Source organism: Myotis lucifugus, unplaced genomic scaffold, assembly GCF_000147115.1.
Source record: "Myotis lucifugus unplaced genomic scaffold, Myoluc2.0 scaffold_151, whole genome shotgun sequence".
Classification (NCBI taxonomy): domain Eukaryota; kingdom Metazoa; phylum Chordata; class Mammalia; order Chiroptera; family Vespertilionidae; genus Myotis; species Myotis lucifugus.
Genome location: NW_005871199.1, coordinates 1,612,983 through 1,639,265, shown reverse-complemented (window position 1 = coordinate 1,639,265; position 26,283 = coordinate 1,612,983). Strand labels below are relative to the sequence as shown.

At 37.6% G+C, this 26,283-nt stretch overlaps 1 protein-coding gene across 4 annotated transcripts; it reads left to right on the top strand.

Annotated features, from left to right (window-relative positions):
- Nucleotides 1-421: 421 nt before the first annotated feature.
- GOLPH3L (golgi phosphoprotein 3 like) lies at nt 422-22,159 on the top strand. 4 transcript variants are annotated; one of them, XM_023759294.1, is made up of 6 exons: nt 436-602; nt 1,063-1,183; nt 2,589-2,783; nt 15,810-15,941; nt 18,417-18,531; nt 19,703-22,159. In XM_023759294.1, the coding sequence occupies exons 3-6, from the start codon at nt 2,601-2,603 to the stop codon at nt 20,128-20,130; spliced, it is 858 nt and encodes a 285-aa protein (XP_023615062.1). In that variant the 5' UTR covers nt 436-602; nt 1,063-1,183; nt 2,589-2,600; the 3' UTR covers nt 20,131-22,159. The 4 variants fall into 4 exon arrangements, with proteins under 4 accessions (XP_006095277.1, XP_006095279.1, XP_023615062.1 ...); XM_023759293.1 differs by having other exon boundaries at nt 1,063-1,188; XM_006095215.3 differs by lacking the exon at nt 1,063-1,183 and having other exon boundaries at nt 422-602.
- Nucleotides 22,160-26,283: the final 4,124 nt, after the last annotated feature.

Here is a 26,283-nt window from a genome sequence, read left to right as displayed (position 1 = left end):
AATTAGGAATAAGCTAATTGTCAAACACAACCAATTTTTAAATGTTTATTATTAGCTTTATTGTATCCCAACACATCTCACTTTATTGTGCTAGTATACACTGTTACACTGAGATTGACCAACGGAAACCTCTCGCTCGGCAGCTGGAGCTAGCTTACTTAACATTTGGATTGGCCGGTTCGATGGGGCTTGGGAGCGCAGGCCTCTCCTCTATTCTACCGAGGTTCCTTCATTGGATTGACCAGCTGTCAGGTTCAAGCCAAACCTGCCTCCTTTTAGTGGTGTTTGTCTGGATCGCAACACAATGGGGGGGAGGGGGGAGAGCCTCCCCTCGTAAGCTCCGATTGGCTGGACTTAACCATGGCGGTCTCTGATTGGTCCAATGAAGAAACACCAAGGTAGGTTGCCTAGTGATCCTGAGGAAGCTGATGTGTTATTCCTTTTCTGCAGCGAAGGATCAGGAAGTTTGTGCTCTTTCCTTGGCTGGGAAGTTTTTCACCTACTAGGACAAGGGTAGGGGACTGGGGTGGAGGACAGGTGTTCTCCTAAAGTAGAGTGCAAGCTGCAGCCTCCCTCGGGCCGTAACCCAGGAGTAACGTCAGGTAAGCAACCGGGGAAATGCATTTCGTAACGTCAAAAAATAAACCAAAACCCTCCAAATTTTTTATTTTATGGGGAAAAGGTGGTTTTGATTTATTTAAATTTTTTGCCTTTTTTTAAATAGGATTTTTAACTAGTAAATGTCCACGGGGAGGGGAGATTCATTTCTCAAAGAAACCCCCCCTCTTTCCCGCTCCCCCTCCCCCAAGATTTAAAGTTTCTTGGACTGGGTTAGGAAATAAGCCCTATTCACAGTGCCAGATAAGGTTAATGCCCTTAAGCATTTTATTTATTTCATGGTTCTCTTCGTCCTTCACTCTTTCCACCTCCTACCAAGAATTATATTTGAAATATAGTCCTGTACAAAGAGTCTTTTGTAAGTCACTTAATTTGTATTTCTATTTTAAATGTTCACATGCATTTCTGAGAATTCGTTTTAATCAGTATATATTTATTGAGCAGTTACAACGTTAAAGACCTTGTGCTAGTTGCTATGGAGAATAAAAAAAGCCTAAGAAGACAATATCTCTGCCCTCAAGAAGTTTACAGTTGAGAGACAGCCAGACTATAATAAATACTTTAAAGTAAGTAAGTATAAATAAAGTTTTGAAAGTACAGCTGAGGGAGAGACCAATTCTGACCATGGGACATGGGTAATGGAGGAGACTCACTTAAGCCTCAATAGGCCTTTTAAGAATGAGTAGAATTTAAAGAGTAGGAGGAAAGGGAGAGAACTCCTACATGTACAGAGGAGCAGAGGTGAAAGACATGGCACATGTTTGAGAAATGGTTTGTTCACAGTATGGAATTGGAATTAATGGGAAATAGTTGAGAAAAGATAGAATGGGATTCAGTCGCAGAGGTTCCTGAATGCATTCTTCTCCTTTTTTTTTTTTTTAATCCTCTTTCAAGGATATGTTTTACTGATTTCAGAGAGAGGGGGAAGGAAGAGAGAGAAAGAGAAACATCAGTGGTCTCCTTTAAACGTCCCCACTGGGTATGGAACCCACAACCTTTCTGTGCATAGGAGGACACTCCAACCAACTAAGCCACACTGGCCAGGGCTTGAATGCATTCTTTTGATGTTGCAAAATATATTCTTTTAAACAATTGCTGATAAAAAAATATTTATTGTATATCATCTTAACAACTGGCATTTAGGTTTATCTCAAAGTAAGCTAACTTAAACTTCATTACAAATGACAGTGCAATTTCTCTTGACTAGATTTTAAAACAAATGTAGTGCTTGGTATAAAAGGGCATGTGCTTTGATTTTTTTTTTTTTTTTAGAAAGAATTTGCTAATCTTTTAACATTCTCTTGCCGGTATTTTTGTTTGTTTGTAGCTGTTTTGTTTGCAAGATGGATAGAGATGAAAGTTTTCTGGAATTACTACACTTGATCTTCTGAGTGTTATTCTCTAAAGTAGTGATCTCCTAAGTGAGTTCATGAACTGAGTCATTCGGGTTTGGGAAGAAAATATTAGAACATCTATTTCTATTTAGTTTTTTAAACTTTTTACTTTATAATTTTTTGTGTATGCTTTATAATGTGCCACTGAATGTTTATAGAAGTTCTATATAAATTATCATATGCATATTTGGACTGGATGCTCACAGTTTTTTGCTGCCCCATATTATTTAACTTGGGGAGGATCCATTTTGTGAAAGAGGAGTCACAATGATTGACAGTCACTCCTAGGTTATAGATTATGCACAAGAAATCAGCAGGTTTAAAAGATGATTATTTCTACTGGTCTTTAAAATTACTGATTTGATTTCTTGCCAGTGCCTTCTGTGTATTTAAGTTATGTACTTTGGAAGATATTGAATTATGTTACCCACTTAATTTTTCTGGTCATTACTCTTTCCTTTCTTTCTCTAAGTTATAAATATTTCTTATTCATATACATTTTGGTATGCATGTATAAGTATCTATATGTATTTATTTACATAAGCACACTATAAATATTTTTCATCACCCTTCCAGAAACAGTTCAGAATGACCACTTTAACTCACCGTGCCCGTCGTATGGAAGTAGGCAAGAACTCTGAAAAGAAGGTAGAAAGTGAGGAAGATACTAATCAAGACAGGAGTTCAGACAATGAAGACTCTGGAGACTCTAAGGATATTCGCCTCACTCTTATGGAAGAAGTATTGCTCCTGGGACTAAAAGATAAAGAGGTAATGTAGTTGGGTCGGCTGGGCCATCCCAAAGACTTAAATACTGAAATGTTTTTAGGAAGTAATAGAATAGAATATTTGTATTAATGTTAGGTTGGCCTTAGAATTATGCTGTGGACATCTTAGTGAGGAATGAGGAATTTTGGCGGTTAGCTGATACTCGGAGGGTAAAATCCAGAAGTGCAATTACTTGAAGTGTAATTTAATTACAAAATTATTCCAAAATTTTAGAGGATACAAGAGAAGATATAACACAGTGTAAAGTTTTTGTAGTGCTGAAACCGGTTTGGCTCAGTGGATAGAGCGTTGGCCTGCGGACTGAATGGTCCCGGGTTCGATTCCGGTCAAGGGCATGTACTTGGGTTGCGGGCACATTCCCAGTGGGGGATGTGCAGGAGGCAGCTGATCGATGTTTCTAACTCTCTATCTCTCTCCCTTCCTCTCTGTAAAAAATCAATAAAATATATTTAAAAAAAAAAAAAGTTTTTGTAGTTACAGTGTCCCAAGTGATAGTGATACTGAAATAACCTCTTATTAAATTAAGAAAGAAGGCCCAGCCCTGGCCCGGTGGCTCATTTGGTTGGAGCATTGTCCCCTGCACCAAAAGGTTGCAGGTTTAATTCCGGTCAGAGAACATACCTGGGTTTTGTGTTTGATCCTCAGTTGGGGCTCCTACTGCAGGTGGCCATTGATATTTCTCTCTTACTTTGATGTTTCTCTCTCTCTCTCCCTACCTCTATCTTTCTCTCTCCCTTCCTCTCTATCTAAGGTTAATTTTATAACCTCAGGTGAGGATTAAAGAAAGGTAAATAAATGAAAAAGCAAAAAAGCAAAACTGACTCTCTAAAAGAATGTCAGAATAGGTCTGAAGATTAGATGGTATAAATACTGTTTTGAAATGCTTACATAAGTGCGGAGGAAACATTCACTGACTATAGAAGCAGAGCATATTAGAACTAAGAAGCTATTTCGTTTTAGTTTTGAATAGAAATTATTAATTTCCTGCTGACCCTACATATTGGATTTTTGCTTTTGTCCTGTAGAGAAACTGCCTCTAGACTTGTCTTCGTTTGTCTAAATTTATAGTAGTTGATATAAACTTAGGGAAATAGAATTTAAAAAATAAAGCATCTCAGTTAGAGCTATAATCATAGTGGGTACTCAACATATTGGTGAGATACTGTACAAAGATGGGCAAATAAAAATTAATTACTTTTCTAATTGTTCTAATTTCATTTTTGAATATGCTAAATTAAGTTTTTAGCTTTCAGTTGTCTCAAGAAGACTAAAAAAGGATAAATCCTTAGGTGCAAATAAACAGAAGAGGTCAAACCTTTGGATATGTTAAAGTAGTAGTAGTAGTTTTCCAAAATGCCAGTTATATAACTATCTCTAAAAATGTTACATTGATTTCCAGTTCTACTCATTTTCTTCTTATTTCCCAAAGTAGATTTATTTAATCAATATTTAGTGTGATTGGGGACACCCATTGTGTGCTTAGTGTTATGCAAATACTAAAGTAAATATAAAATAGCATAAATAGTCCCTGCCCCCAAGAAATTTGTATTCTAACTGGAGATAAAAGTTAACCCAAAGGATCATCAACAGTAAAATGGATAAAAATGAGTATATTTATTTAAATAAGTATAAGTATACCTCTAGCTAGTTTGGCACAGTGGATAGAGCGTCAGCCTGCAGACTGAAGGGTCCCAGGTTCGATCCCAGTCAAGGGCACATGCCTGGGTTGCAGGCTCAATCCCCAGTGTGGGGCATGCAGGAGGCAGCCAATCAATGATTCTCTTTGATTATTGATGTTTCTATCTCTCTCTCTCCCCCTCTCCCTTCCTCTCTGAAATCAATAAAAATATATTAAATAAATGAGTATATTTTTAGAATGAAAATGAACATTGTTACAAAACATGTATAATTCTCATATAATGTTCAGTAAAGGAGTCCAAACACAAAAGATTACATACTATATGAATCTATATATATAAAATTCAAAAAACTATAATATTTGCGGTTGCATGTCAGAGATGGTAAAACTATAAAGAACAGCAGGAAAGGGATTACTGTAGTTAGGAGAGTGGTTACATTTTTGTGGGAGGGGAGAGGAGGTTTTAGTCATTAGAAAAGCGAATTGAGGGGGTTTTCTGGGTACTAGCAGTTTTCTGTGTCTGTACTTGTGGGATATTTCATGGATATTGACTTAGGGACAATTCATTGTTTTTATCTTTCGTGTACTCTCCTATGTGTGCATTATATTTCACAATTCAAAAGATTTTTAAAGAAAAAACAGCAAGTCTTTCCATGTTAGAACAATAGGAGCCAAGGGAGTTAAAGGGAGGAGAGATCATCATGAGTTGGAATAATCTGGGGAAGAATAGAAGGGAGTAAAACAAGCTGGGCCTTTAAGAATAGGTAAGATTAATAGAAATGGAGAGAAGGGAATACATTGTGGATGAGGGGAACCTGAGTAAGCAAAGGTATCATGAACTTGATGAGTTTGGGAGATAACTAAGTAACCAGTATGACTGAAGTAGGCTCTGTTCTTGGAGAACAATGAGAATCAAAATTGACATATTAGATTCAGAGTATGGAGGATTTTGAGTTCTAGGCAGAGACATTTAGACTCTTTCCTTTAAGCAAAAGAGGATTAGCCTAGTGAAAACAGCAAAGCTCATTTCATTGTTGTGTTCAAATTAAGGACTTAGTGATATTTTCGCTCTATTTTGTTTCTGCGTTTATATTTTACTATGTATTATTTCTTGTTTTACATGGTTTGAGTTTGTGACGTGTCAAAGAAAAATCCTAAATGTTAAACTTTGTATCCCAAAGTCCCAAAATTAACTTTTGCTGAAGATTTCCATAAGACTTTCTGTTTATAAATCAATACTATAATTTTGAAAAATTACATCTGTTTCAAAAGCATGTAAGTGGAAGATAATACAAAGAGATTAGTACTTCAAGAATTGTGGGGCTAGAAAGGAATGAGAGTAGGCCATATAGTCAAATTGCTTGTCAAATATTACTGTCATCCCTTTCTTAAGATTCTTCTGAGGAGTAGTGGCCACAGACTGGTTTTAAAATATTAAGCTTCATTGTCTTATGAAAATAATCAGGAAATTTAAATATATGTTAAAGAATCTAACCTTTCAAGTACAGTTAAAATTAGATGTTATCTCAGTTCAATAACACTGACCTCAACTGAGAAAATTAAATTTGAGTCCCAGCCTGACTAAAATAAAATAGATTTATTTCCTGTTATAGCCTGTGATAAGAATTTTGCTATAGATATTACTGACTCATGGACAACTAATGCTTTAATTAAATTGCTAGTATATTTAAAATTTCCCTTTATGAGAATCTTTATTATTAAGTTACCTATAAGAGGAGTGAGCCTATTAATGCTTTTGACTTGATGGTAATATTTTTAGTTTGTGGATAATATTTTTTAACCCTCTTTCCTGTTTTGCAAAGCTTTCTCCTAATATTGCCATTTATTGAATACTTACTATGCACTGGGACATAAAAGCTTTTCATCATGCCCAGGTTGTGGGCTCAACCCCCAGTAAGGGGTGTGCAGAAGGCAGCCAATCAATGATTCTCTCATCATTGATGTTTCCCTCTCTTTCTTCCTCTCCCTTCCTCTCTGAAATCAATATATCTACACTAATAAAAGAGAAACATGCAAATTGGTGTCACTCTGCTATGCCCACCAGCCAATCAGATCAACTGTGCAAAGATGGCAGTTAATTTGCATACACAGGCACGGAGCAAAGACTGAAGACTGAAGAGTCTTGGCTTCTCCGCTGCAGCTATACCAAAGGCCTGGGTCCCGGGTGCCGGAGGAAAACCGGTGCCAGCAGCTAGGGGAAGGAAGGCCTATTGCGTGAATCTTCGTGCAGCGGGGTTCTAGTATATATATAAAAAGCTAATATGCTAAGTGTCCGACCATCCAACTGGTCACTATGACACGCATTGACCACCATGGGGCAGACACTCAGTGCAGAGCTGCGGAGCTGCAGTGACTTGGCAGTGGTGGTTCTCGGGTGACAGACCTGAAACCAGAGAGGAGGGAGCCTGATTCCTCGCTGGCTGTGCAGTTCCACCTTCAGCTGTGGGTTATGTTGTTGCTGAGGCACTGTCAGCCCTGAATCTGGTTTACTGCACACTTGCTTTTGCATTCCACACCCTGTCCAAACAGCAACTTTACAGAGTGCCCTCTCTCACTCCGGGATCCCTCGGGGGATGTCGGAGAGCCAGTTTCTGCCTGATCCCTGCAGGCCAGGCCGAGGGACCCTAATTAATTTCCTTTCAATGTGCACGAATCTGTGCACTAGGTCACTAGTAAAAATATTTTTTTTAAAAAAGTCTGTGGAGAGACAGGTTGTAAGAAAAAAGTACGTAAGTGGGATGTTTGTGATAATTTTAGTGATTTGCAACTGGAACAATTGCCCATATTTGAAAGCATCCTACCTCCTTTAAATAAATTCGGATGTTTTGAAATTTAACTACCAAACAGAATTAGACACACAGCTCTGTGTTTTATTGTTTAACTTTTCTAAAATTGTGAAATATAGCATATCTAGAAAAGTATTTAGCACTTATTTACAATTTAACAAGTAATTTTTTTGTTTTTTATTGATTTTTAGAGAGGAAGGGAGGGGGATAGAGAGATAGAAAGATCAATGAGAGAGAAAAATCAATTAGCTTCCTCCTGCACGTCTCCCACCAGGGATCTAGCCCACAACCCGGGCATGTGTCCTGACCAGGAGTCGAACCAGTGACTTCTTGGTTCATGGGTCAGTGTTCAACCACTGAGCCACATCGGCTGGGCTTAACAAGTAATTTTAAAGCAAATATTCATGTAACCACCACCAGTAGAGTACAATCAACATCCTAGAAGCATCCTCTTGTGCACTTCTCTAATCACATGCTGCCCTTCCTCCTGTAGTTGTACATGTATATATATCCCTGAACAAAGTATTTTAGTTTTGCCTCCTTTTAAAATTCATGTTATTGGGTTAATACTGTTATATATTTTTTGTTCAGTATGATGTTTGAGATTCATCCATGTTGCTGCATATAATTTAATTCAGTTCACTGCAATATAATATTTTGTTATCTGAATATACCACCATTCACTCATACTACTGGCTAATGAACATTCAGGAGTTACTTTTATCAACAATGCTGCTAAGAATATTCTAGTACTGATTAGTTATGTTCTTTCAAACAATGCCATTATTCATACATATAAAAAAATGATAAAAGTAGACTGGATAACACTTTTATCTTAAATTATAAAACAAGTTCATGCTAAGCTTTTTCAAGCTACTAATGATTTTCTATTGGTTATAATTCACTCATTGTAATTTATTAGCAGTGGAAGACTAGAAATTCAAGCTTTTCTAAGTTGGTAAAAAAATTTTCAGTGAACTAGTCAAGAAATTTTAAAAAATCAGTAAGTCAGTACATAACTTGTCAGTGAATGACTATAGATGGAAAAAATGCTACTCTTCGAAAGTTGCTCAGTCCTAAAACATTTTCTTAAAATTAAAAGATTAAAAGATTACTTAGACCAGTACCTGACCTTTTAGTTTCCTGATTGAACAAAATGAACAATAAATCTCTTGTTAGTAGCTATTGCTGACAAGTGTGAATAAGGAAGTGTATCAGGACTCGTTTGTCAAGTTTTGTGGTTTTTATTAACCTAGACTGTTAAAAAATAACTTCTGTTTTGTTTTTATTATTTCCAGTCATATAACCCCAAAGAATTATTTACTATTGGTACAAAAGGAAATAAACTGAAAGACCAAAGCCCTATTCTAACAATAGGAAAATATAGTTTAAACTCTTTCATTGAGAGCCTGCCTTTCCCTAACCTTCCAACCCCCTAATGTACACTGTTCTCTTCTGAAATACCTGGAATTGAGATTATCTCCCCTTCATATGTTGTTTGTATAACTTAAGAGTGTTCAGAACTGTTTTTCTAAATGTCTGTAATTATTGGGGGTTTTTGGTTGAAAACTGGACATTTGAATATGGTAGCTCTGGAGGTCAGGTTTGATCCCTCCTCAGTTGGGGCACATGCCGGAGGCAACCATTAATGTGTCTCTCTCACATCCATATTTCCCTTTCTCCCTCCTCCCCTCCTTTCCAGTCTCTCTAAAAATCAATGGAAAAAATATCCTCGGGTGAAGATTTAAAACAAAATTGTATTGCCCAGTGCCGGTTTGCCCCTTCTATCTCTATTCTCCACTATGAAAGTTTATAATGTATGCATACATCCATTCCATAATTTTCACACACTGCTGTTCTATGAAGAAAAGCCCCAGAATTAAGGTTGGGGAAGAAGAAACAGATGGGAAAATTGGTGGCTAGGAGAGAAGATATGTGTATTATATGTATAAAGAAAAATATGATTTTATATACACCCAAATGATAATAGAATGATGGAATTTATGAGTCATTTTTATTTTATTTTTTATTTTCAAATTTCTAAAATATATGTATACTATTTAATCGGGGGGGGGGCTATTTGAAAATAAAAAATGTACCTGCATTTACCTCGTTTTGCTCTTCTGAGGTGTGAGCATACCATATAGAAAAAGCTTCTGGAATACACTTATGATTCCTTCTTTCATGAAAAATTAAGCAATTTAATGTCGAAACTTCAGATTTGGGGGGAGGGAAGGATTTGTTTCTGATTTTTTTTCCTAATAAAGTGACATTTTCTTAATGTAGATAATTTGGGGGGGGGAATTGAAAACCATTTTAAAAATTAGAAAACCATTTTTTAAAGTATTTTACATAATTGCAGTAATCTTGATTACACAATTATTTATTTGGCTATTTTTCACTTAACTTTATCATAAGGATTTTCTAACATTATTTTTAAAAACTCCTTATAAGCATTAAAAATGATGCTTTAAGTTCCTTTGCATTTTATGTCATGCAGGCAACTTTAACATTTTTAACCTTCAGAGTTGTTGGGGGTTTTTTGTTTGTTTGTTTTTAAATTCACCCTTTTTATTTTCAGAGAGAGTGGAAGGGAGGGGAGAGACAGAGAAACATCAATGTGAGAGAGATACATCAATTGGTTGGCAAGGTACATGCTCTGAACTGGAATCTAACTTGTGACTTCAGTCTTCAGGCTGATGCTCTATTTACTTGAGTCAAACCGACTACGGCCAGAGTTGTTTTAAGGTGTATCTTCAAGGAAGTTTGAATAAGGAATACTTGACTAGGTGGAAATTCGTCATAAGATATTGACAGAATTTATTGAAATCTCATTGCCCAGCCTTTCACAAGAGCAAAATGACATTATCAAAAATTTAAATATGTATACTCTTTGATTCAAAAGTTTCTTCTAGGAATTTGTTCAACCAATACACAAATGAATATTTCTTCTTTTTTCCTTTTTTTATTCTAGAGAGAGGAAGGGGGGAAGAGAGAGAATTTTTCTCTCTTTTCCCTCCTGTATTTGAGATAATTAAATTTAATGATTAAGTGGTAAACTTTAGCATGTATGTGCTAGATCATCCTGCATACTAAAGCAGTGGCCCTTTAACACAGAATCTTTATTGTAGATTGAGAATTTACTGAGGCAGCTACATATATTTAGAGGGAAAATGGACCTTAGAATTATAATTATTTTTTAAAACTCCACATGTGTACTTTTATACTTTTTCCATTATGGTATATGACTTAATAAAAAGGAAGTTTAAAAACTCATTTAAGAGTTTTGCGTGTTATGAGCTACTAGGATGAGAAAAGGGTAGTATTAAAAAACATACAGTTTCTACATCCTGGTCTCTGTTTCTTTATTTACCATGCTTCTCACCGTTCTGTTGACAATCTGACATCACTGTCACTGAAACAGAAGGTATATAGTTAGGAAGAAATAAGAAAACAAAGGAAAACTTTCTTCTAATGGCTTTAATACCAACTGAAATGTTTGCACACCTGTTGAAATTTATAGTCACCAGGATATACTAGTAAAGTTATGACCTAAGTAAATTACTTATTCTGACATAAGTTATAGTTTAACCTTAATTAGGCTACTAAATTGTATAAAACCAAGTATTAACCTAAAAAAAAAACTTACTTTGTCCTTGAAGTAGCCATGAGGCAGGCAGTGGAGGGAAGTAATCCCAGCTTTGAGTCTAGAATCAGGCCCTCAGGAAATTTGGATATATCTAGGGATGTATGGTTCAAGCTGAGTGTTTACCAGGTTAACATATTTCAATCATAAAATTCTTGAAACATATTTCAAGAAACATTTATAGAGAAATACTATGTATCAATCAGATACTCTCTCCTTAAGGAATTTATAGTCTGAGGGCAAACTGTTGATTGCAATGTGATATACTAAATGATAGGGGAGAAGTATATATACTTAGGCACACCCAGGTGAGGTACCTAACCCAGATGGTAGAGGGAAAGACAATGTGAGAGAAGGTTACAAGGAAGATGTGAATCCTGTAGGAGAAAGAAAAGTATTGGTTCTTCTAGACCAGTGGTTCTCAACCTTCCTAATGCCGCAACCCTTTAATACAGTTCCTCATGTTGTGGTGACCCCCAATTTCATTGTTACAAATTGAACATAATTAAAGCATAGTGATTAATCACAAAAACAATATGTAATTATATATGTGTTTTCCGATGGTCTTAGGCGACCCCTGTGAAAGGGTTGTTCGACCCCCCAAAGGGGTCTCGACCCACAGGTTGAGAACCGCTGTTCTAGACAGAACTTTGTGTGTGGCCTAGCCCGCGTGGCTCAGTGGTTGGGCATTAACCTATGAACCAGGAGGTCATGGTTCCATTCCTGGTCAGGGCACATGCTCAGGTTGCACGTGCCCAGGTTGCAGGCTCGATCCTCACTGTGGGGCGTGCAGGTGGCAGCCAATCAATGATCCTCTCTCATCATTGATATTTCTCTCTCTCTCTCTCTCTCTCTCTCCCTCTCAAGTCCATAAAAATATTTTTTTAAAAAAAACTTTATGCCGAAACCGGTTTGGCTCAGTGGATAGAGCGTCGGCCTGCGGACTGAAAGGTCCCAGGTTCGATTCCGGTCAAGGGCATGTACCTGGGTTGCGGGCACATCCCCAGTGGGAGATGTGCAGGAGGCAGCTGATCGATGTTTCTCTCTCATCGATGTTTCTAACTCTCTATCTCTCTCCCTTCCTCTCTGTAAAAAATCAATAAAATATATTAAAAAAATAAAAATAAAAAAATAAATAAAAAAAACTTTATTCCCTAGCTGGTTTGGCTCAGTGGATAGAGCGTCGGCCTGTGGACAGAAGGGTCCTAGGTTCAATTCCGATCAAGGGCACATGCCCAGGTTGCGGGCTCTATCCTTAGTAGGGGGCGTGCAGGAGGCAGTTGATCAATGATTCTCTATCATTGATGTTTCTTTTTCTCTTTCCCTCTCCCTTCCTCTCTGAAATCAATAAAAATATATTTTTTAAAAAACAACAACTTTGTGTGTGCAAAGGCCAATAGGCAAAAATGATGCATTAAGAGTACTTAAAATAGTTTTAGAAAGCTAGAGCATAGTGTTTTAGGGGAAAGAGGCCAGAAAGAGAATAGTAAATAGCCTCCTGGTTTGAGTGCTATACAGTAAACCCTAGATTTTGTGGACCTTGATTTAACAGACTTTGGATTTAATGGAGAAAACTTCGATCTGTATGCCCTGTGAAAAGTACCACACTGTTAATTTTAAAATGCTTTTAACCAAGATTTGCTTATCATTAACAGGTTATTTTTTGTTATTAATTCGCTATAACTTTTAACAAACTTCAGTGAATAGGCCATATGTTGGAAAAAACACTGTAGTAATTTTGTTGACATAAATAAATATTACATATCTACAACTATAGTCTACATATTTAAATCCAAGAGTCACTGCTCGTAAACAGTGTATATTGAATGACTAGCATGTGATCACACTACATTGCAAGGCTAACTGGTTCTGTGATCTAGTGGCGTGACTTTCTGCAGCAGATTTAAGGAGCCGGCCAACGTTCCCACGTGCACTGAGCCTCCTCCCAGCCCTGTGCATTTATTTACCCACGGTGTCTGGCAAATACACGTTTGCTAGACCTATTCAGTATAAATTTAAAATTGCTGGAATACATATAGAAAACTTCTCTGTGAAACTAAATTTTTCATACATACTTAATTAACCAAATGTGTGTACATAAGTGAAAACAAGTAAACTAACTAATTTGTCAATTTTTTAACATAGGCGTTCAGAAAACCTGCTTTATTAATAATGTACTTTCAACTTTAAGGGACACCCCCTTGCCTGAATTAGTCCATTATAGTGAGGTTTTACTATACCAAGGAGTTTGGACTTGACTGAGAGGAGTATTTGAAAGATTTTTAAGCAGAGGGGAAGGGAGTTATATAATTAGATTTGAGCTTAAAGATCATCCTGGCTAGGGGAATAATGGAATTGGAAAACCCCTACCTCTGTCAGTATAGGGGTCAGATATTAAGTCTTGAGTAAACTTAATTTCAAACATGTAATAGAAAGTAAAGGAAATCTTCAGAGCCCCCCACTCCCCCCCCAAAAAAAATTTAAATCCTAGAGGTAAGCAATAAACTAATTTGCCCTGGGGAAAATTGCCAAATCAGTTCAGAGATTCAGGAATTTGGTGGTCAGAAATAAATCTTGGGGTTAAGATAAAAGCAGGAAGCTAAATGTAAATGTGGTCCCAGTTGTGAGGCATTCCCTCAAACCTCCCATGCCCAACTGTTAGCAGAAGCAAATGCACATCTTCCTCTCTGAAGGAAGACATCCTCAATTTAGGTCTCCACAATCTTTCAGATTCACAAAAAAATAAATATGGATCTCTTAATCAAATATCATCAGTCATACAAATAATCAAATACCCATGAGAAGGAATCAGGAGAAATAACAAATAATAGGTCATTCAAGGACTTCAGAACAGATAATAAAATATATGTGACATTTATTAAAGAAATAAAAGAATCAAAGGTACTACTTTTATTTAAAGAAATAAAAGAATCAAAAGAAACTAAGAAATGAACCTACAGATATAAGAAGCCTATCCCAAATAAGATAAGTAAATGCACACACAGTCATGTTGTAATCAAACTGCAAAACATCAAGAGAGAAGGTCTTAAAGGACCAAAGAAAAAGGCAAATCAACCGCAAAGAAACCACAAGCAATAAAAATAATAGATCTCACTTGCACAATAGAAGCTAGAAGAGGAAGACATATCTTTAATGTGATAGAGAAAACTATCAAGTTAGAATTTTATGTCCAGAGAAACTGTCTTTCAAGAATGATGGTAAAATACAGACATTTCAGATAAACAAAATAGTTTGCCTCCAACAGACTTTCACTTAAGGAAATTCTACTTTAGGAAGAAGGAAAATGGTACCAGAAAGGAGGTCTGAGATGCAAGAAGGAATGGTGAGCAAGGAAATTGGTAAGCATCTGAGTAAATCTAAACAAGTGCTACCTGTATAAAGTAATGATGCTGCTAATAATGTCTAATTTGTGAGGTTAAAAAAAAAATATTGCTCAACTAGGACAGTGGTTACTATATTGACTCATTTAAAAAATAAATCTGATCTTGTATTAATTTTAAATTGTTGTGCTGCATGTTAAAATGTCAAGGATAATGTTCCTAAAGAAAAGTGGAGTATTTAATTTCCAAAGCAATAATGAAGAAAAAATTTTTTAAGTTTAATAAAAAATTATTTACTGCTATTACTAGTAATTAGTTTTGGGGTTGCTTTAAAGCCATGATAAACTGTCCCTGCCAACATCTCACCCAGCTTCTCTCCAGTGAGAGGTATTGCCATAACCAAAGATAGCTAAAGAGTGTTGAACAGCTCTGATGGGTGTTCCTTGCATTCATCATAATTCCTTGCTCAGAACCTTCAAGATTCAATACTGCCTTTCAATAAAAAGTTCAAAGCATCAAGGCTTTTCAACCATCTGGCCCCAACCAACTTGATCTCATTATTTCTCTTTAAATCCTTGAGTTAGACCTCTAAACATATTTGAGACCTCCTTCCTTGACACTTTAGTTAAAATGCCCTCTTGAAGAATAGGTGGAATTTGGAGGAAAACCCTCCCTCTCTACCAAATTCAACCTTTTCTTCAAACCACTGCTCAGGTCCCATGAAAGTTCCTGACTACTCTAGCCTAAAAGTGACTTATATAATTTGAATAACTATCATCTAAACCAAACTTACAACAGTCATTTATGCCTATCTCTTCTGCTTTTACAACGAGCTTTTATTTAAATTTTATATTAACACAGAACTTTGCTGAAATTTGCATGGTCTTTCCAGCTAGATTTTCAGTTCCTTAAGACAGTGGCTATTTCGTACATGTCTTTGTATCTTCTATAGCACCTAGGGAAGGGAAACTAACATTTAAGTGCCTACAATATGCCAGGCCCTGTAATAAATTCTTTCTTGTATATGACATTTCATTCATTCCTCACAGCAAACTTATAAAGATAGATATTAGTGGCCCCATTTTACAGATGAGGACATACAAATAATCACTTGAGAAAGGTTAAGTCACATACCCAAGGAACTTAACTAGTCAGTGTTAGAGCTGGATTTCAACTATATCACCCATCAAAATAGCTTGTATTATTAATACATATCTTGGAGGAGTAAAAAACTCAAATGGTTTGTAAATTTTTCTATTTAATTCATTTGTATTCTACACTGAATTTGGAGTGTCATGGAAACAGATTTTAAAAATTCTTCTCAAAAATTAAAGTTTGATTTGCCAATTATTAACTAATAGCCAAATACACAAAGAACTTAAAAAGTCAGACAGAAAATCATAATTGGGGAGGGGGTAGGTTAAGGGAATTAAATAGAGATTCCTTTATTGTATACTTTGCTTTGAGTTCATGTAATATGACCTGAAACAAATCACAACAGAGTATACCATTCTTAGGGTGCTTCCTGCAAGTCCCTATCTCTTTCAGAACATTCTTTCTCTTCTCTTTTCCTAGGGTTACACATCTTTCTGGAATGACTGCATATCATCTGGCCTGCGAGGGGGCATCCTGATAGAGCTGGCCATGCGGGGTCGTATCTATCTGGAACCCCCCACCATGCGTAAGAAGCGACTACTAGACAGAAAGGTACAGCATCCTCTGTGACATTCTCTGAGTTTATGAAAGGGCAGGTGCCAATGGTCCATTTTGGAGGAGTAGAAAGATTTGAGTAGTGAGACAAGGTAAATAACACTGACTCAGTTGTCCCATTGTCTAATAGGTTTAATTATTCTATATCAGAGGGAGAAATCCAAGGGTCCAATAGTCTCAAGAGTAATAAGAAGTTCATACTTTTGTCTTTCTTTTCTATGCAGAAAATCACATTTAGGGTGCTGTTGGTTATTCCTCCATAGCTATAGCTCTAACATGGAAGAGAGTATTATATAGGAGTATGTAAACATGTGAGTCAGGTGCAGTCTTTGCTAAACTCTGGTCATCCTCAGATAATCATTTAATTTCTCTCCTTTCATTTTCTGCAAGTCCTCTGCAGCATGTTAGCCATACTCCTGTCTCCATTTTCTTCTATTTTTTTCTACTCACACTTTCACTGTCATACTTAGCATTTAGCGCTGAAACCACATTCTTATGTATCACCAGTTTCTTTTCAGTCTTTGTCTCTCTTAACCTCTATGTGGCATTTGACACTTTGACCACCTTCTCCTAATTGAAACTTTCTTAATTCTTGGCCTCTATTATATTACACTAGAGGCCCAGTGCACGAAATTCTGCACAGGTAGGGTCCCTAGCGGCTGCAGCTGCCGGCCAGGGCCTCCCTTCCCTGGCTGCCAGCCGCCAGCCAGGGCCTTCCTTCATTCCGCGCCACCCTCTGATGGTCAGCGCACGTCATAGCAAGCGATCGAACTCCCAGTTGGTCGAACTCCTGAAGGGACACTTTGCATATTAGGCTTTTATATATATAGATTCACTTGCTTCTCTAGCTGTACCCTATTTCCTTTACTTCTCCATTCCTTAACATCTAAGTCTCAAGTTTGTATCCCTTTGTGTAACTTATATCCTTTTAAAGATATCATTTACCTTTACAGCTTCATCTAGTACCTCCATATACTAACTACTAAATCCTAGGCTTATCTTCTTTTTTAAAAAAATTTTTTTAATATGTTTTTAGCCCTAGCCAGTTTGGCTCAGTGGATAGAACTTCGGCCTGCGGACTGAAGGGTCCCGGGTTCAATTCCAGTCAAGGGCACATGCCCGATTGTGGGCTCAATCCCCAGTGTGGGGTGTGCAGGAGGCAGCTGATCAATGATTCTCTCTCATCATTGATGTCTCTTTTTCTATTGTTAATCCTCACCCGAAGATATTTTTCCATTGAGAGAGTGGAAGGGAGAGGGAGAGATAGAGAGAAACATCGATGTGAGAGAGAGACATCAATTGCTTGCCTCCTGCACACACCCCAACCAGGGCAGGGGAACTGCAACCAAGGTACATGCCCTTGACCAGAATCGAACCTGGGACCCTTCAGTCCAAGGGCCAAAGCTCTATCCACTGAGCAAAACCAGCTAGGGCGCATTGATCAGCTGCCTCCTGCAGGCCCCCTACTGGGGATTGAGCCCACAACCCTGGTATGTACCCTGACTGGGAATTGAACTGCTACCTCCTGGTTCATGGCTGACACTCACCACTGAGCAGTACTGGCCGGGCAGGCCTATCTTTTTTTAAAAAAATATATTTTATTGATTTTTTACAGAGAGGAAGGGAGAGGGATACAGAGCCAGAAACATCAATGAGAGAGAAACATTGATCAGCTGCCTCCTGCACATCTCCCACTGGGGATGTGCCCGCAACCAAGGTACATGCCCTTGACCAGAATCGAACCCAGGACCCTTGAGTCCGCAGGCCGACGCTCTATCCACTGAGCCAAACCAGTTCTGGCAGGCCTATCTTCTTTTGTCAGCCCCAGGAACATATTTATCTATTGGCTAGGCATTTCAACTGGCTCTCCCATATCAGTTAAAACCAAACTTAACTTTTCCCCAAAACTGGCTTCTTTTCCTGATTTTCCTACCTTTATTGATTGTTTTGCAAGTAGGTTTTCCAGACTCAAAGAATCATTATTGAGTCTTTTCTCCATTATCATTTATATCCAGTTTGTCACTAGGGCCCTCATCAAATGTATTTTTGTCTCCTCACTATCTCCCCATACTAGATTATTCAACTTTTTTTTTTTTTAATCCTCACACGAGGATATTTTTCCATTGATTTTTAGAGAGGGAAAGACAGAAATATCGATGTGAGAGAGACACATCGATTGGTTGCTTCCTGCACGAGCCCTGACCAGGGCCCGGCCTAGGCCTGGGCCCGAGAGGAGCCTGCAACCAAGGTACCGAAATCAAACCCGGGACCCTTTGGTCCACAGGTGGACGCTCTATCCACTGAGCCAAACCGGCTAGAGCAATTTTTCAACTTCTTGAGAACAGAGACAGTATATTATACTGCTTTGCATTTTCTATAATACTTAACCAATAGTGTTCATATGGTATATTGAAAGATTTTAATTTGAATGAATTGAATGAACCAGGGTCCCTTGTTTCTTCTTTCTAAAAGGTACTGCTGAAGTCAGACAGCCCAACAGGTGACGTTTTACTGGATGAAACTCTCAAACACATCAAAGCCACTGAACCCACAGAAACTGTCCAGACGTGGATAGAGCTACTCACCGGTAAGATGGCTCAAAATGATGCAGAAGTCCCACACTTAGTTAGGTCAGGAAAAGAAGTGCAGAAATTAAAGGGGCTCAATTAGGTACAGATGGTTCACTGATCATGTTATGCAGTCTTTGTTATATGTTGCTGAATTTGCTTTGCTAGTATTTTGTTGAGTACTTTATACCTGGGATATTGGTGTATAATTTTCTATTGATGTCTTTGTCTGGTTTTGGTATCAGAGTAATATCATATAGATTAAGGAAGTATTCCCTCCTCTTCTGATTCTTTGAAAGATTTGTGAAGAATTGGCATTATATTTAAATATTTGGTAGAATTCCCTGTAAAGCTGTCTTGGACACACTTTTCTTTGTGGGAAATTTTAAAGTTACTTATTCACTCTATTTACTTGTTGTTGATCTAGTCAGAATTTTCTCTATTTATGGTATCCCCTCATTACCCTCTTTATTTCTTTAAGGTCAATAGTGATATCTCCTCTTTCATTCCTAATTGTAGTAATTTGAGTCTTCTCTCTTTTTTCCTGGGTCAGTCTAGGCTTGTCAGTTTTATTTATCTTTTCAAGAAACCAATTCTTGATTTATTTTCTCTATTGTTTTTATTTTCTATGTTTATTTCCACTATAATCTTTACCATTTCCTTTCTTCTGCTTGCTTTGGGTTTAGTGCTCTTTTTTTTTATAGTTTCTTAAAGTAGATTAGATTATTGATTTGACATCATTCCTAGAATAGCACTTGGAATTGTAAATTTTCCTCTTTACACTGCTTTAAGGTGCATCCCATAAGTTTTGATATGTTTTCATTTTCATTCAACTCAGAGTATTTTTTAAATTTCCCTTGTGATTTCTTCTTTGATCCATTGGTTATTTCAAAGCATGTTGTTTAATTTCCATATATTTTTGAATTTTCCAAATTTCCTTCTGTTAATAATTTTTTATTTAATTCCATTGTGGTTGGATAGCATACTTTGTATATTTTTAGTCCTTTTAAATTTATTAAGGCTGTTTTAAATTTATTAAGGCCTAGCATATGGTTTCTCCTGGAGAATGCTCCATGTGTACTTGAGAAGAATGTATATTCTGCTGTTAAAGGGTGGAATGTTCTAAAAGATGTCTTGTTCGGTCTGGTTAGTTTATAGTGTTGTTCTAAGTTTTCATTTCTTTTCCCATAGGCGAGACCTGGAACCCCTTCAAATTACAATACCAGCTGAGAAATGTAAGAGAGCGAATTGCAAAGAACCTAGTAGAGAAGGGCATTCTAACCACGGAGAAGCAGAATTTCCTCCTATTTGATATGACTACTCATCCAGTGACCAACACAACAGAGAAACAGCGACTAGTGAAAAAAATTCAAGATAGTGTCCTAGAGCGGTGGGTAAATGACCCTCAGCGTATGGACAAGCGAACACTAGCACTCCTGGTGCTAGCCCACTCCTCCGACGTACTAGAAAATGTCTTCTCCTCTCTGACAGATGACAAGTATGATGTGGCAATGAATCGAGCCAAGGACCTAGTAGAACTGGACCCTGAAGTGGAAGGGACAAAGCACAGTGCCACAGAGATGATCTGGGCTGTGTTGGCAGCCTTCAATAAATCCTAAAGCCAGCAGGTGGGTTTCTCCTTTTTCCCCTGCTGGGCTGGTGACTATCAGAGACACTATCACTGAGTTTTGTGTGATGAGATGTTTTTCATCATTTTCTTTCCTTCTCTTGAATCAGACTTGTGATTTGGGGAAAGCAACTTCAGGGCTTCTCCATAGACCTTGACCTTTATAAGCAGACTTTATTTCTCCTTATACCTCCACTCCAGAGGTGACTAAACTGGGGGTGAGCCCACACATCCCCAATAAACATTTTCTCTCATTTCTTAGTTTACTTCAACCTAGTGTGCTTTTGGATAAGCAAGATTATCTAAGTGGTGTTTGCTGTTCTCCAGCCACAGATTGTGAATGAGATGTAGAGCAAACCATTTATTACATTTTTTAAAGTCTGTTTTCTATCTAAAATACATGTTTTCAGTCTTTGTCTCTCAGGCTCTGCTAGGTAATGTAGCTTATTGAAATGACTGCCTCTCTGAATAAGGGTCAATGGAAACAAACTAGTTTTTGGAGTAGGTAGTCTCTGGGATTTTATTTCCTGTTAGTGATTTTCTCACTTTCTTGTTCTAACCTAATGAGAATATTCCAAATTTGATTACCTGATTCTCATAGCCTTATAACCAGAAATACATTCTAACCTCTTTCTTAGCATTACCCTACTCCATCACTGGACAGAAATCCAAGTGAAAAAATATATATATATGTATCTCAACCACTTCCTTCATGCAATCAGCATTACAATTTCTAAGGGAAGGAAGTGGTATCATATTTCCACCCTTTCGCACATGACTATCCTGATTCCTCCAGACAATTTTAAACCTTTCTGCTGTGATTGAACTGAGAAAGTTGTAAATTTCAATTGCTGAATAGCAGCATCCTGAATCTAGATAATATATCTAAACTCCAGGTTTTCTTTGCTCCCTGTTTTTTGCTTTCTGCATAAATTAATAAATTCTATCTATATTTAAACATTCTGGAAATAATTTTGTTTATATTTAATCCACAACCATCTTTCTAGCCAAATCTCTAAAATGTTTTTTCAATTTAGTAGTGAGTGCAAAGAGAAGCTTATTAAGAAAAATCCTATGTGGAGGGTCAGTTTGATGTCAAAAGCATGCCCCCCCCTTTTTTTTCCCAAAAGCATGCTGATATAAAGTTCAGTATTTGGAAATAGAGGACCAAATTGTGCTAATGTCAAGCATTTATTATGCTAGTACTTGTAATGGGTCCTGCCTCTTCACCATTACAGAGAAATAGGCTGCCAAAGGGCTAATACAGGTGACTCAGAGTTGATATTAAATCTTCCTGATCAGAAATAATTAAATGAATCATAATTTCCATTTCCTTTCTAAACCTGTTTAACACCCCCAAAATTGACCAGCTCAACTTTCTTTTTTCCACTTCAGTTATCACTTAGGTAACTAGAGAAATAAATTTTAACATGAAACCAACTCTCAATGTGAGGTGAAGTAGAGCTTTAGTCTGGCTCTCTAAAAATTCAAAAACCAGTCCATGTGTTATCTCTACCTGCCTTAGTTTTTCTTTCCATTTGAACAATTTGGCATGAATTGAAACCAGGTTTTCCTGTGGAAAGTTTCAGCTTAATTGGAGGGCATGGAAGTTGAGTTGAGTTCTTTCTCACAACTCTTAGTCGTGTTTATTTTTATATTGTATCACAATAAAAGGAAGATGTCTTGAATCTGCAGAATGTCCATTGCATATCACCTTCTCATTTAAAGCATATGGCCTTCACATTTCTGTATAATAAAGATATTGGCTCTCTAGTCTCTCTGTGCAGTTTTACAACTTCAGTTAATTTAGCTGGAAGTAAGAACTTTCCACACAAGGCCTTTACACTAGGATACCAACCTCTGTTTCATCCTGTGTAGAAAATTAGAATACACAAATATTATAATTGTAACATATATAGACTGGGGGGGGCAGGGCACATCAAGGCTAACCTGAACACTAACCAATGTTGTAAAGTCCAAATAATGTCTCCATCCTAATAAAAATAAGTTATCCAACTATATATCATTTTTACCATGAAGAGACTGTGTATGTTCTTTCCTATTAATATCTACTTGCTCATGACACCTGAATTTAAGATCTGGAAGTCTTAAGTTCCAAATGTAGATAACAGGTAACTACAACAGAGTTTACATGTGAAAGGATAACTATGCTTATAATTAGCTTACTCTTCCTTCTTAATAATGATTACAGGACAAGGAACAATAAGAAATGTAGTTACTAGGATTGTTTATACTTCCCTGTTATTTTTACTTCAGACAAAGCATTGTTCCCATAATTTTTGTTTGTTTGTTTTTATAATCCTCACCTTAGGGTTTTTTTTTCCCATTGATTTTTACAGAGAGTGGGAGGGAGGGAGGGAGGGAAAGAAGCATCCATGTGAGAGAGAGATATCAATCGGTTGCCCTCTAGCATGGAAGTCTCCCATGGAGGCCTGGGATTGAACCCCCAACCTTTTGGTGTACGGGACAATGCTCCAACCAACTGAGCCACCCGGTTAGGGCCATAATTCTGATTTTTTAAAAAAATATATTTTATTGATTTTTTACACAGAGGAAGGGAGAGGGATAGAGAGTTAGAAACATCGATGAGAGAGAAACATCGATCAGCTGCCTCCTGCACACTCCCTACTGGGGATGTGCCCGCAACTAAGGTACATGCCCTTGACCGGAATCATCGAACCTGGGACCCTTGAGTCCGCAGGCCGATGCTCTATTCACTGAGCCAAACCGGTTAGGGCCATAATTCTGACTTTTAATACAATAGATTGGTTTTGCTTTTGAACATTATGTAAGTATTTTTTGTGATCATTTATCCATTTTACTTTGAACATTGGGTTCTAGTTTGGGGCAGTTAGAAATAATGCTGTGCCTGACCAGCATGGTCAGTGGTTGAGCACTGACTTATGAACCAGGAGGTCACAGTTCAATTCCCAATCAGGGCATTGCTGTTTCTCAAATACACTAGAAACATGTCCCTGCTTCAGAAGCTTTGCATTTGTTCCTCCCTCTGCTTGGACCAGTTTTCCTCCAGCTATCTGCTTGGCTACTCCCCACCTCGTTCAGATCTCTGCTCACGTATCTCAGGTCTTTCCTAATCAATCTAAAGTATCACCTTCTCCCACCCAGTCACAAATAGAACAACTACTGAGCACATCCTATACCCCAGACACTGCTAGTTTTAGTGAAATGCCACTTTTTTTTTTCTGGCTTTACTTTTATTATAAGTTCCACCCTTCCTAATGCTCAACGATTTAGCTATGCCAAGGATGAAAGTGTAATTTAAATCAGTCCCTTAGCAATCATAGTTTTTATACATTTCTCTTAAGCAGAGCTTGGGTGAAAACAATCTTAGCTGGTATCAAAAGTATTTATCAAAAGAACTTGTTCATTTTTTAGATATTTAAGCTAATCTCGTATACACATTCATAATATATTGCCACCGTAATTGCCCAAACCTGATTTGACCAATAGTTTACATTTTCTTTCCCCACATGACCTGGCTTAAACTTAGCCTGCCTTCTTTTATCCCTTTCCTCTATCCAACTGGGCCATACATTCAACTGGTTACCAAGTTCTGTCCATCTAAGTTTGTAATATGTTTCATTCTGCCAACTTCCATTCCCACTGCCTCTTGCCACTACCCCTTGTCAATCAGCCAAAACTGGAGTCATGAGACTTTGGAAAATTAGCAGTGGTCGATGATTCTGGGCAAAAATATGAAGATCATTTCCTATGCTCCTTTATGCCCTCTTTTATTATCCACTCACTTCCCTGAAGCAGATGAAACTTAAACAGAGAGGGGTTTTCCTTTGTTTTGCTTTTGTTTGTTTTGTTTTTATTTGTTTTAGTTTAAGCCTTTCATTGAAATGTACATGCAGAGAAGTGCATAGCTCAGTTTTCACAAGCTGAACATACCCATGTAACCAACAGCAGGATTAAGAAACAGGACATTCCTAGCACTTCAGAATCCTTTGTACTCCTTTCCAGTCATTAGCCCCCAAGGGTAAACGATTTCCTGACTTCTGTCAACACTGACCAGTGTTACCTTAACAAGGCTTTTCAGAGAAGTAGAAAAAAGCTTAGATGGGGGATTATTTGAGGAAAAGCACATCTTAGAAACCTGAAACAAAAAGGAAAAGAAGTTGGGAAGGAGGGGTCTAGATGATCTAAAAAGAAAAAGGACAAGGAGAAAGGAGGAAGAGGAAATGAGGGAGAGAAAGTAGGAGTTTGGAGAGAATCATTCTAACTGGTTGGCTCCCAGAGAAACCCACCAGTGATACTCTTAAGCTTGTCTTCTCCTTTTCCCCTTGCTCCAGCCTCCCACCTCTTCCCCCAACCTGTGCCCCACTGACAGCCCTCTGCTCCAAACCTCTCTCAGGTCTTTAGGTGGCACATTAAATTTCATTAAGGATTCATTCTTTTAGGTTAAAATTGCTCCTTTTTGGCTGAATACTTTTAAAATACAAATATTAAAATACAGATACTAAACTAAAAAGCTGCTGACGTACAATAGATGCTATGTAAATTTTCTTTCTGTGATTTTCTTTAAGGCCTTCCGAGCCAAAATTTCATAGTATAGCTGTTAAAATTGACCTGATTACTTAATCCACGTTTAAAATGGCAACTGATAATGTCGATTTGGTATTTCTGGGTAATATGTTTGCACTTTAGTTGGAATTTGAATGCAATGAAAGGCAGAGGTGATATATTTATGAAAAGAGGCTTTTCTGTTCTAGGGGGGAAATTATAAAAGACCTTACAATAGGAAAAACATGACTGGGTATTGTCTTAGAGCAGCGGTTCTCAACCTGTGGGACCTTTCACAGGGGTCGCCTAAGACCATCGGAAAACACATATATAATTACATATTGTTTTTGTGATTAATCACTATGCTTTAATTATGTTCAATTTGTAACAAAGAAAATACATCCTGCATATCAGATATTTACATTACGATTCATAACAGTAGCAAAATTACAGTTATGAAGTAGCAACGAAAATAATTTTATGGTTGGGGGTCACCACAACGTGAGGAACTGTATTAAAGGGTCACGGCATTAGGAAGGTTGAGAACCACTGTCTTAGAGGAATCTGAAGTTATCTGACCTATGCCTTTCATTGTCTTTGAACTGTCACCAGCTGGGGACATGCCTGGAGCCGGTCTGCCTCTGCAGGCTGGTAGTGTGTGGGTTCTTGAATTCGTTCAGGAAAGATTACACAAGTCCAGGTGATTTTGAGAGTGTGTTCATTACAGCTGGAGACAACCGAACAAAGGAAGAACTTAGGGTAGAAGAAGCAATAGGAGAGAGCCTAGGTAGTGCTCTGCTTTGGCTTTCTGGAAACATTACAGGAAAGAAGTGAGCCAAGGCAGGCTACTTTTGGCTCACTAGAGGAAAGGGAGCCTTGGAGACAAGATCAGGGGGTAAGCCCAGGACAAGCTGCTGCTGCCCATCACTCCCCTGGTTGCAAGTCTCATGAGGACCCTTAGAGTTTAGAAGAAAGTAAAAAGTTCATGTCCAGCCCTGACCGGTTTGGCTCAGTAGATAGAGTGTCGGCCTGCGGACTGAAGGGTCCCAGGTTCGATTCCGGTCAAGGGCATGTACCTTGGTTGCAGGCACATCCCCAGTGGGGAGTGTGCAGGAGGCAGCTGATCAATGTTTCTCTCTCATCGATGTTTCTAACTCTCTATCCCTCTCCCTTCCTCTCTGTAAAAAATCAATAAAAATATATATTTTTTAAAAAAAAGTTCATGTCCATGAAAGCGCATGGGTGTGCTCTAGAGTGAGCCTGCACTTTGTCTTGTGGTTTTTATTTCTCTTCTGTGGGCAAGAATCTTAGGCAACGGCTTAAGCAGAATATTCATCAGCTTTCCAGGTGTGTGTTTAATATGCTGATGCATCAAAATAAGCATACAGGGGAGTTTGAGATTATTATTTGGTCTGCTTTACTGTTTTATTTTTATCTTGGGTCTGTCTGGCTTTAATCAGGTTTTTGTTATTTGTTTCCCTGACTTCATCCATAATTGGGTTTAGTTGACATAAATGGCATTAATTGGGTCTCTGTTCTGTATCTCCCCCACCATTAAGTAATGCATTCTCTGGTTTGGGAGGAGAGGTATAAAACA

What these genes read in the sequence shown, in the direction of transcription:
- GOLPH3L (XM_006095215.3), top strand. Translation starts at nt 2,601, where the DNA reads ATGACCACTTTAACTCACCGTGCCCGTCGTATGGAAGTAGGCAAGAAC. An exon ending in TGGGACTAAAAGATAAAGAG is followed by an intron (nt 2,784 to 15,809) that starts GTAATGTAGTTG and finishes CTCTTTTCCTAG; the next exon opens with GGTTACACATCTTTCTGGAA. An exon ending in AGCGACTACTAGACAGAAAG is followed by an intron (nt 15,942 to 18,416) that starts GTACAGCATCCT and finishes TCTTTCTAAAAG; the next exon opens with GTACTGCTGAAGTCAGACAG.